Consider the following 12,522-nt stretch of genomic DNA (forward strand, 5'->3'; position numbering starts at 1 on the left):
TTTGTCCTGTCCTTTTATCTTTAAAGTTCTTTTCAATTCGAACTCTTCTATTTCCTAGCCCCAATTTCTCTTTATCTGAATGGAGAAATGTTAAAAATGGGATGTTAGTCTTGTAGAGTATTTGTGTAATAACACAGGTTTTCTATCAACATCTTATAAAAGATAATATATGATTACATTGTGATTTTGTTCCTTATATGACTCAATTCCGGAGAAGAAAAACTGCAGATAAAAAGAAAAACTGCAGATAATCATCTAATGGTACATTTCCCAATGAGGTAAATGTCATTAGAAGATTTGCAAGTTGCAACAGTTTCCTTTAGTAGACATTTTGTATATCTTGATCTGATCACTTCCACCAACGAGCATTAGACTATTGTTCTTACAATTTGACTAAATCAAGTATTAAGTTGCAGCTCCAAATAAAAAAAGGTTTTGGCCAACCAGAGTTAATATTGTTAACTAAAACTTGTTAACTAACTGTTAAAAACATTTACATAAACAGCTCCTCTTACTTGTGGTGTCCCTCAAGGCTCTATTTTTGTTCCAATTTGATTCTCCTAGTATATGCTTTCTTTGTTTTAAAAACATGGTATCTCTTTTCATTGTTATGCTGACGATACCCAAATCTATCTGCCCCTGGGATCTAATGAGAGGGGTTTGGATACTCTGTTGGCTTGTCTCGCTGATGTGAAGGCCTGGATGTCCTTCAATTTTCTTCACCTCAATGAAGGCAAAACTGAGAATATAGTTTTTGAATCCTCAAAAGCTGTTAGCTCACCTTGTTTAAACTTTGGTCTTCTGTCTCCATTTGTTAAACCATTAGTGAAGAATTTGGGTCTGTTCTTTGATAGTGCTCTTAAATGTGACAAACCTTCGAGTCCAAGCTAAGGTAAAATCATTTCTTGCTAAGGACTTTGAAAAGGTGATTCATGCTTTTATTTCAACAGGACTTGATTATTGTAATTCAATTTATATGGATATTTACCAAGCATCTCTGGCCCATCTGCAAATGGTACAGAATGCAGCTGCCAGGCTCCTAGGTGGAAATGAGAGCACATTACTTGATTGTTGTTACTGGACTTTAAATCCTTGAACAGAGTTGCACCTGCATACATTTCTGACCTAGTATCTTTTCCCAATCCATTAGGGTCTCTAAGTTTATATAACCAGAGACTGCTACCTGTAAATGTTCCTCCTACACTAAATGATTTTAAAGTAAAACTCAAAACATACTAATTTTCTCTGGCTTTTAATCATACCTTATTTGTATAGTTTCTGGTCTTGTTTGTGATTGTAATCTGTTATGTGGTGTATGGTTTTAATTTTGTGGTTATTTGACATTGTACAGCACTTTGGTCAACAATCAATGTTTTTAATGGTGCTATATAAATATAAAGTTGACATTGACATTTGTGTTCATTGAAATAAAGCTGAAATAAAATAAAATAAAAATATAATAGATGGGGAGGGGAACTAAATGAAAATTAGAAATGTTGCCTTGGCAAGTAACTGAAATAAGTTGCGATGATAAGTTGAAGCACTAAAATGGCTAATTGGAAATAAATAAAAACTAAAACTGAACTAAACCTGAAATAAAATTGAATTAAACCTAAACAGTAAAGTAATAATAATAATAATAAAAAATAGCACTTCACAAAAATACTAAAATGAATACTTAATTTACAAATAATTATAAAATTAAAATGAAAACAAAGTATAAAAATAAATCTAATTCAAAACATTATTAAAAACAGTATTTAAATAATACTGAAATAACACTGCAGCCAACTAGAGCATTTTATTTACTTGTAAAAGGAATTTGTTTACTAGAATTTAGAACTAAAATAAAATAAATCAAATAAAGTAAAATAAAATAAAATAAAAAATATGCTGCTAATATTACTCACTGGTATGCTGCTAGTCCCTGTAAGGGAAGGCGTGCTGCTGTCAGTGCCAGGTGGCTCGCTGTGTGTCTGTGTGGGTGTGTAGATAGTGAGGGCTGCAGCGTGCTCAGGGACCGGACTGGGCCCCGTGTAGTCCTGCCCAGGGTGGGTGTATTCGCCAGGCAACCCGTTCTGAGGTGGAGGGGGAGGATACTGCGCTGGGGCGTACGGCTGAGCCATGGCTTCTGGGGGAGCTGGGGCCTCCTGGTTACCCTGGAAAGAAAGAAAAAGAGAGATTCTATCAGTTTTACTCTTACGTATCTCATACTAATCCAGTTTCTCTGGCTGTTGAAGGAACAATGCCTGCAATGAGACGTGACAAAAGCGATCATCGCCCTGGATGTCTGGGTTGTGATGATAACATGATAGGAGAGAATGAGACCTAATTCCATGATAATGGCAGAACAACTTCTAGGACAACTACTGCACCTGACAACCTGAATCATACACCATGATAAGCCTTAGATATTAATGCCACTTATAGTGATAAAATCCAAGAACTGATACGAATCCCTGTTCCTGCTGCCGAGACAAATTTTCACCATTATTAGTGAGACACTAATATCCGCCTTTAAAATAATTATTTTCTAAATATATAATTTACTTATCTTCATGTTGTTCCAAATCTGTTAAATGTTAAAAGAAGAAATTGTGAAGAATCTCCACACAGCTATTTTACAGCAACAGTTCATAGCGGCTACATCTGTCTAACTCCAAAAATTACCAGAGTAAAAAAAGCACCATAAAAGTAATTGTGCGCTGTGTTCAAAGTTATCTAAAGCCATTCAATAGATTATGTGAGGATTTTAATAACAACAAAGGTTGTTTGCTGATAAGTCTTACCTCCAAAACCCCTCTGACCGACTCACTGAATCAGTGAGTTGAATCAGATTTGTGAATGACTAATTCTTTTGAGACCGTTCTTTTAAATAATTTGGACCGACTCTGTTCTCAAGTTCAGCTCACTCAATAATCCACACTGAAGAGCATGTTTGTTTATCAGTGAATAACAACATTTCTCTGTTCCTCACACAAACAAAAGCTAAGTCACATGACTTCTTTTTTGTTGCTTTTGTGGTGTTTTTTTTGGAGCTTGACAGATGTGGTGATGAACTGTCACTGTAATGAAAAAATAAACAGAAAATAAATACAATAACAGCATACACATTTGCAACAGCATGAGGGTGAGTAAATGATGACAGAATTTAATATTTGGTTGGACTGTTCCTTCAAGTGAAGCGGAGGCATGATTTTTCGCGTGGGGTCCCGGCTGCTGAATGGCTTTGTCTGGGCCCTATCATATCAGCTCTCAGAGAACATTAGAGGACTGCTTGATCACTACAAGACAACAAACTTACTTTATAGAGCGGCGCTCGATAGATTTGCAGCCCGAGCGACAGGGTTCTAAATTGCTCTCTTGGCAAGCAGCATGTGCGAGATCAATTAACTGATAAATTTTTGATTATAACCTTTGATTTAAATTACAGGTTTCTAATACAAGCTGCTGTTTCCCCTTTTCACGGCCTTTCTCGTATTTTCCCTCATATTCACCTCCCTCTGTTTCACTCATTCAGTCTCACTTAAGCGCTTTCTCCCGCTCTCGGTCTCCGCGCTGGAATTAAATGAGTATCTACCCCCTCATTTAGGTCTCTGTGTGAAGAGGTGTCTTTCTTTCGCTCTGTGTATCAGCATGTAAATGAATGTGCTTTTTCTTTCTTCACATCCATTTCTCTCCATTGAAGAGGATGCAAATGAGATTCTTTACTCTGTTGCTTTCCCATTCGTTTTGAGTCACCGAAGAACACGATGTTTTCTAATCTTATCAGCGAACATTAGGATGTGCCGGCACGTCATTTTTCTCTCTTTCTCTGACAGGTGTCATCATTTGTGCTGGAGGAGACTGACTTTGTGACGGTTCTTGGTGTGTAGCTTAAAGACCCAATGGGAAAAAAAGTTGCTTGACGAGCACAGTTTTTTGCCCTGTGTTGACGTATTTCCTGTTGAAACAGGAACTTTGGACGTTAAGAAGAGATAGTAACGTTTTTAGAAGTTAAAATAATATGCTATTAAAATAAAACAATATAACATAGTTTTAAAAACTCCGCTTTTTATTTCATTTGGGTCTGTAAACTAGTGTTTATGCGCATGAAAGTGTGTTACATTGATACTAGAGATGGCTTATTTTAGGGAGTGTGTGCGTTGTGAGATGATGAGAAGTACTCATTTGGACAGAATGCAGGTGTGTTAGTGTGTTGACGTTCAATGGCTAATCTCTCTGGTAGTGCACTGTGTGTGCATGTTTGTAATGACAGATGACCTGGCTAATCTCAATGGTAAAACACTGATGTGTGTGTGTGTGTGTGTGTGTGATGACAGATGAGGGCTACTCTCTAGGGCAGAGTGCTGTTGTCAGCACAGGTGCAACTGGGTCATCAGTACAAAGTATACGTGTGTGTTTCTGTAAATGTGTGTTTGTGTACTGTACTGTACTGTACCTGTCTGAATCTTGCTATATAAAAGCTGCTTACCCCCAGGGACTCATATCAACGTATTAATCTTACACAAATTAGGAACCTTGGAGTTTGAACTCGTCCTGAGAGCTCATGGCAAAGAGAGGCAATAACAGCTCCTTTAACCAACTTTTGGGTAATGGGATCTCTGTTACACTCACTTACTCTGCCTGCTCCTTAATAAATCAAAATCTGATAAGCTTAAAAAAAAATAAAAAAAAAACACCAGGCACCCCTGGACACAAACGACTTCTTGTTTGGAACCACATAATAAGTTGAGCAAACAATAACATACCTGAATCGGATTTGAATTTGAATTGATGTTTAACAAATTTTTTTAATGAAGTAGAATTAAAAATAACTAAAATTCCAAGAACCACACTGCCACACGTCTAATTTCTAACAAGAAAAAACAAAAAAAACAAACAAACAAAAGTTAAAAATTTAAACAAACAGATCAAATAATTACTTAAATTATAAAAATATGAATGCAATGCTTTTATAAAGAAAATACAATTTGCCTATTTAAATGTAGATAAAAAATAAAAATGATAAAAATAATATATTACAATACTATTTTATTAAAATAAAATTATTAAAATAAGATGAAATTGTTAAAATATATATTAGTATATAAAATTATATATTAAATGATTCATATATTGAAAATGATTCAAAAAAAAAAAAAAAAAAAAAACTCTGCTTGTGAGCTATTGGCTCTCGATATCCCAATCCCATTCCCTCAACTTTCCTGTCTTTCTCAATTGTCCTTTAATATGGGCTAAAAAGGCCATAAATAAAATTACAAAAAGAGAAAATCTCAGCAGAATTTGGCTTCCTCCGCCTTTTCAGCCGCTGTCCATTACAGAAGGCCAATGAAGAGCCGTAGGAAACACAGAGCCTTTCTTTCCCATTTCTGCTTGATTGTTATTAACCTTTTTTCACTGACTAAGCAGCATTAGGCGGCAGCAGCAGCAGCAGCTTTGGCCAGGGAGGGTTGCAGTTTAATAGAAGTGGGGAGAAATGCATTAATGTAAATGTAGTGGAAACAATGAGAGGCCCGGCCATTGACATGTTGGCAAACAAATGAGGCTGTCCTCACAATTAGAGTCAATGCTCCATTATCCAAATGAAAAAAGCACTCTTCCGTGGCCGAACGCCGATGGACAGGCATGGAGGGGTGAGAAGGAGTGAGGAATAAGGAAACTGGGGAATTTTATTACTTCTCAGTTCTTTCTATCTGTTTGCACGTCCTTACAATTGTCTCGAAGTTCCAGGAGCTCAACCCGAGACGCTGATGCAACGTGCAGCCCCATTTTGATGAAACATGTACAGTTTACTACACAAACACACATGCCCGTACATGCAGCCCTAGTTACGTGGGGCGCCGAACTAAGTTTTGACAAGTGAGGGTGTTCTATTGATTTGATGTGGAAGTCTGTCTCTCTCGGTCGGTATACATGTTTGTCCATCTAGCTCTGCATCGTGTTCTTTTATCCCCCTCCTCAAGTTGCACCACCCAGGCTGAGTCTTACTCTTTTCTAGTCAGACAGAGGGAAAAGGAGCGAGGCAGCCATAGCCTGAGGTGGATATTGTAATACACTAAAACATTAAGCAGTATTGATGCAGCCCCCCTGTCTCAAAGCGCTGATGGGGGTGTGGTCTGTCCAGCGGCATGAAAAACAGTAGATAAGCCTGACAGGGAGGGGTGGCCTCCGGTCCATCATGGGGTCTGGGCAGAAAGCAAGGTGGGGGGATACAGCTGAGGTGCTCACACGCCCATAAAGTCTTCCGGAAATGGCTTCCGCTTGAAATCACCTTATTATTGCCGTGCGTGTTGACTCCGCGCTATGAAATATTCAGAGAGCTAAATGGACGAGTAAGCCACATTTTCCAAAGATAAGATGAAGGATTGAGAGCGGCTTCCTTTGCATCTGGTGGGCTATGAGGCGGATGAAACAGTCAGTAATCCAGCCTCACATTTTTCGACGGGTTTCTTTCCGGCTCTTGCACCTGCAAACATGATAATGTGCTTTATTTTCTCCGTCTTACACCTGTGCTGAAGGTGTTTGGTCTCTAAACCCGCCTGACCTCTGTTTTCTTGTTGTTTCTACGTGCATTATGTTTTTTTTATAGAAGGTTAAGCGAAAATGACCTAAGAGAGCTGACGCCCAATTAGCTCCCATTAGATCCGCCTGCGGTCACAGAGAGCTTGAGTGATGACCTGAGCTTGTACCGTACTCCACCACAGACGCCGAGTGGATATGCTGTAAAACTGAACCTTTGGGACTGTCCGTCATCGCAGCGGTCAGAGAGTGACCACTACATGATGTGAGGTTACCGAGAGATGAGAGAGACAGATGAGAGAGAAAAGTTGTGCTGAAATGTCTGAAGTCGGTTGAAAGAGTTTCTCAGATCTCTGGTGCTTGAGTCAATTGAGAAGCCTTTTAAATTCTAATGGAATTCCTGCAAACAGGATGCAGGATTGTAAGTCCAATTTAAAGAATGAAAGAAAATCATACAGTACCAGAAAGTCTGTAAAGACAAACTTTGAATGTTGCTATGATAAAGATTTGTTTGAAAAGTAAAAGTAAAAGTAAAAAAAAAAAAAAAAAAAAAACATTTGAAGGTTATAAGGCCAGATGGATGGATATATTTTAATAATAAAAGAAAGTCTTTAATGATCTTATAACGAATGATCACATAAGGGATTTTTAGTCAAAATAAAAGTAAAAAAGGTTATATATAGATATATAAAACAAATGCATAACTTCTCAATGTGCAATTTTGTAACTAGGTCAGGAAATGTGATTTTTTTTTTTAACAGATAGAGACAGACAACTACATAGACTCTTTTCTAAACAACTGAAGTCATTGGAGGAATTTATAATTCCTGTTTCTGTCATTCCAAGTCAAATTGTTCTTATTACAATATAAAGGGCAAATTCAGATTTTTGTCCAACTCTACTGTTACATTACATTACAGCTACTGTACAGCGTTCAGCACCATGGACAGCTCCCATGCTGCACTGGCTGAAGGGAAACACAGAAGCTTGCTGTAACATCATAGATCTGACCTCTCTGTGTCTCTTCACACATTTAATACTACAGAAGTCTACACACTAAATTACACAAATCCTGAGTTTATTGAAAATGGTCATCACTGTTATAAAAGTGTCATACCACACAGGAAATACATACAGGCTTCATATAGAGGAAACAAACCATTCATCCTTCATCTTACATGGGCAGACTGTGAGTCTGAGCTGAGCAGAGAAGCATGCAGGGCTGTGGAGCGGAGAAAAATCACTTGCTATGTGGTTTTGTTTTTGATAAACTTAAATCAGAAATTGATATTTAATACAACCCTCCACTGCGGCAGCTTTTATTTAATCAGTGCCCTTTCCACATCGTTCTGTAGAATGAGACCTCGATAGCTTATAAATGTGGAAGACAGAAATGAGAAGAGTGAGCGTTAGAGAGAACCGAAGGAGGAGAGAGAAAGATCTCCATCAATATGACTGAGACCATGCCACACTAAAAACATCCCTCGATCCTTGTCGTCAAATTGCTCCGGTAAATGATTTCTGCGATGAGCTAAATGGTATTATCCACCCCCAACCTCTATTCCTCCACCACCCTCCGCCAGCCTTAGAGCCCCAGCCGATGCTCGCTAAATTAATTTATTTCCTTCCCAATGGGGAGAGTGAGTGGGGCATCCTAGTCATTCAAGCCAAGATTTAACCCTCAGCCTCACTACCGGGACCACAAACAGCCACTCCACAGGTTGCAAGATGGATGGATACCAAGATTGCCAAGAACTCAAGACCTTTCATCAGTTTCAAAGGGAGGCCTTATGCAATTTTTGATTAACGCTGTTGGCAAACGCTTGCGAATGCTCGACACAAACACGGGAAGAAATAAAAATCCTCAGTGGAGCAGATCATGGATGCTCAGAGCTCCGCTTGAAGTTTGAGATGTTTTGCGAGTGGATTGGACAGGCGTGTAAGTGACTGTCACAAGACCAGCAAGTATAGAGGATGCTGCTACATCAAGAACTACAGAACAGAACAGGGTATTTTCATATAAATCTATTGCTCCAAACGCACACACAAACAAATAAATAATAATAACAAAGAACTAATGTGTGTGTATGCACAGCACAGGCAGCATAAACTCAATATAAATGTGAGAAAAAAGAAACTAGAATAACAATTTAATAGGCCTATATATAATGTAATTATAAAAATATAATTCCATGAAGAGATATATACATATGATTTATTTTTTTGGCAATACTTTATTTTACCACGTCCTTGTTACATATGTTACATGTACTTACAGTAATAACAGTAGATTATGCATAATTACATGCAACTAACCCTCAACCAAATCCTAATCCTGCCCTAACCCTATAGTCAGTACATGTTGTTAATTAATATAACTCAGTACTTAAATGTATAATTACATTGTAACAGTGACACCTTAAAATAAAGTGTAACCATGTTCGTGGTATTGATGCTTTGGCAATACTGTATGTAAAACAATCATCCCAATAAAGTACTTTGAAATTGAAATTGAGTGAAGGGTGAATTTGGGCTGGTCGGGGCCAGCCGCTATCGATCGTCTCTCTTCCATCGCCGCAGGGCTCTTGCCACGCCTCTAGTCTGATTACTGCCAAGCACTCTGCTGGTGCAAATTGGATTGAAAAGCCCCTCCCAAGCATACTTAGGAAATCATTTCCAAGGCTGGGCTGCTGCTTCTCTCACGTCGGCCAAGCACGGGTCCTTCCCGGTGCCCCCGAGTGCTATAGGCACAGACCTTGTGAGAGGTTGTGTTACCGCGCATGTGTTTCTTTGGGTATCCCCCCTCTTATAAGCAGACATAATCTATTTCAATCTGTGAGTCATAGGGTCCATTTCCTCTCTCCCAGCTATTAGGCCAATGCATTCATTCTCTTTTTTACTACAGTCACACACACCCACTAACACTTTTACCAAGTGTGTGAACTCAAGCGTAAGAATGAGAGCTGCTGTGGTGTGTCTGTCTCACCTAGTTGTAACACGGTGACATAAAGCAGGTTTGAAGGGTGAAATTTAGCGCTGTGAGACAGCAGCACTCTTAAAATGGTGAGCACAGCAGTGTAGGAATGCTATTGTTTTTTCCAGATGATAAAATCCTCTGTGGGGACAGCAATGTGAGACGTGTGAGTGATTTCCCGTGCAAACGGCAGGCGGGATTTGGGATCAACGGAAGCACAAAGGTCTGCTGTGTTCTAGAGGACAGCAGGCACAGAGGAGAAGTTGCTGTTAAGTTTGGGGAGGGAGAACTGTTTACTTCTGTAACTACAACTGAGTCTGTCTGAGTCGCCTAACGCTGGCCTAAGAATGTGTACCAGAGGAAAATGCTTTTGCTAAGAAGCTTCTGTTACAAAAACTTTATTAAAACAACTAATTTATTAGAAAAACAAAAAATGTGTAAGACTTTAAGACTTAAGTTTTTCTTAAACTTTTCAAGTGTATTTTCCATATCTCATTGGCAAATAGTTTTTTCATGTTTCAAGCATTAATCTAACAAACCTTGATGAGATTTATGGTTAAAACAACAACAATTTGCAAATGAGGTAAAAAAAAATCGAAATATAAACACCGACAAATCTTACACATTTTGCTTTAAGCAAGTTTATATTGTTTTAAGGATGTTTAGATACTTTCACTGGTAAACAAGACAAAAAATACTGATTAGAATAGAATTATCTTAATTTCAGACGTTTCTCCTAAAATTCATGAGAAAATGAGAAATAAAAATAGAACCACATGAAACAACTGTTAAAGGGGTCATATAATGCCATTTTTGTACAAGCTAATATCATTCTTTAGGGTCTAAATTAAAAGTTTGTAATATACTTTAATTAAAAATTCTCATTAGTATTGTAAGAAAACACTTATTTTACCTGGTCAAAAACAGCTCTGTTTTCAGCACGCCGTTTCAGTGCATATGACTTTAAATGATCATGAGCTTTGCTGACTCCGCCCCTCTGTTCTATGCGTACACGTTTGTAACACAATACCATAACGTGTTGTTCATTATAAACGTGGGATTATGAATTATATGGAGAACGTCGTACATAGAAAACATGCAGTAATGTACCCTGAGTGTAAACCTTAGACTCATTCATCGTGAAGCGATTTGCAAAGATATAAATATTAATATAAAGTTTAATAAAACGTTACACTCACTTCAGTTGTTCTAGAGGTTCAGCAGGAACACGAATATCTGGTACCGATTCTTTATTCAGGAGCAGCTGCTTAGCAAATCCAGCTTTATACTGACCCTCGTTTATAAAGCAGTCTGGTGAGAAATGATTCGCGCAAACATGAAAGCATTGACGTTGCTCGTGGGGAATATTCCCTTCGAAAACAAACTCAGCCACTGCGTCTTCAGCGGTTCGGATTTAGGAACATTAAAATGACTGTGTTCGTTATTACACGCAAGAACAGAACACCACAATCGCTTAGACGCCATTCTGCTCATAGACAGTGCTCCAGCATATCAACAATGACCGCGCCGGTCCGCGCAGACTATGATTGACAGCTCTCACGAGCGAGGGCGGGTCTGTGTTGAAACGCGCCTATCAATCAACAATCGCGGGAGGGGCGTCCGACCGTGTGACGTCACACGGTCGAACGGCTCGATTTGAGGCAGGGGAAAACATATAAGGAGATTAAAACAAAACCACTGGATGGATTTTTATCATTATATGATGGTTGTGTACAGGCACTGCCAACACACATTTCAGTACAATCAACTTGAAAAAGTGCATGTACCATTATATGACCCCTTTAAGAGTTCAAAGCTATAAAACTATTCAAAAATAAACATCTATCTATCTATCTATCTATCTATCTATCTATCTATCTATCTATCTATCTATCTATCTATCTATCTATCTATCTATCTATCTATCTATCTATCTATCTATCTAATCATCCATATATCCATCCATGTCCGTCCGTCCATCATCTATCTAGCTACACACACACACACACACACACACACACACACACGCACGACGCACGCACAGTATTGATAAGGAATGACACACCAAACACCGTCCATGATGTTTAGTAATCAGGAACAAGACAAGGAATGTCTTTTTTTGGACCAACGTTATTTCACTGTGGGGGGTGTTAGTGAACGCCACAAAATTACTTGTATTGACACCCAGAGAACCAACGACTCATGCATGCGCACAAAACCATACATACAGATGCAAACATCCAACACGGCCCTATGGATTTCCCTCCGTGAAGCCCTGTGGTGATATGCACAAGAGAACATCTTAGATATGCAGACATTCAACATTAAAGACAGCACTGCCTCTCTCTATCCCAGTAGGTGAACTGTATGGATGTAGCATTGCACCCGCAGGACCCGAGCACATGTCTCGATGCCCCCTAAAGCTCCCAGTCAAAGACTAATACAGGGAAGGGGGGCACTTCAAAAGCAGTAAACAACTATTTCTCATATATTCCTCCCTCGGAGCTAGTGCGGATCATAATATATAAATAAGCTGCTTTTATATTCTTTGAACTCCAATAAAAGCAAAAAAATCTGGGATACTAAATCAAAAGAATTACATGACCGTTCTGCATTAACATCAGGTTTTCCTGTAGGTTTAAAAATATGATAACCACCCCATTTTTTTCCAAATTGTGGGGGTTCTAATGCACAAAATTAAGCTGGATAACACACACACACACACACACTGAGATTAGTGAGGACAGTGTAAACAGAAAGTGCATCCTCTTTTGCTATGGTTAATATTGATGGTTATCTACAGACTTCAGACGGAGGGAGACACTGGGGGATGATTTTCCCAAAACACAGCAGACATTTAGTCAGTAAACAAAAATATTGGCGGTCTAGTAGGATCCATTTTAATTAGACAAATCACACCATTTTCACTGCTCTCTGCTTTCTTCCTTTCCCAATTGCTCGTTCAAATATTTTTAAGCTTGCACTAATCATAGACTCCGGGGGACGATCGCTCCCTGCGCCCACTG

The 12,522-nt window shown here is 38.6% G+C and overlaps 1 protein-coding gene across 1 annotated transcript in view; it reads right to left on the bottom strand.

Moving 5' to 3' along the window:
• rbfox3a (RNA binding fox-1 homolog 3a) overlaps positions 1-12,522 on the bottom strand; it is a 296,882-nt gene that overhangs the window by 39,021 nt on the left and 245,339 nt on the right. The window contains 1 exon segment of the mRNA XM_056271415.1: positions 1,911-2,159. Within this exon segment, the coding sequence (XP_056127390.1) occupies positions 1,911-2,159 (249 nt within the window).

Source organism: Rhinichthys klamathensis, unplaced genomic scaffold, assembly GCF_029890125.1.
Source record: "Rhinichthys klamathensis goyatoka isolate OS25496 unplaced genomic scaffold, OSU_Roscu_1.1 h1tg000319l_1, whole genome shotgun sequence".
Taxonomy (NCBI): Eukaryota; Metazoa; Chordata; class Actinopteri; order Cypriniformes; family Leuciscidae; genus Rhinichthys; species Rhinichthys klamathensis.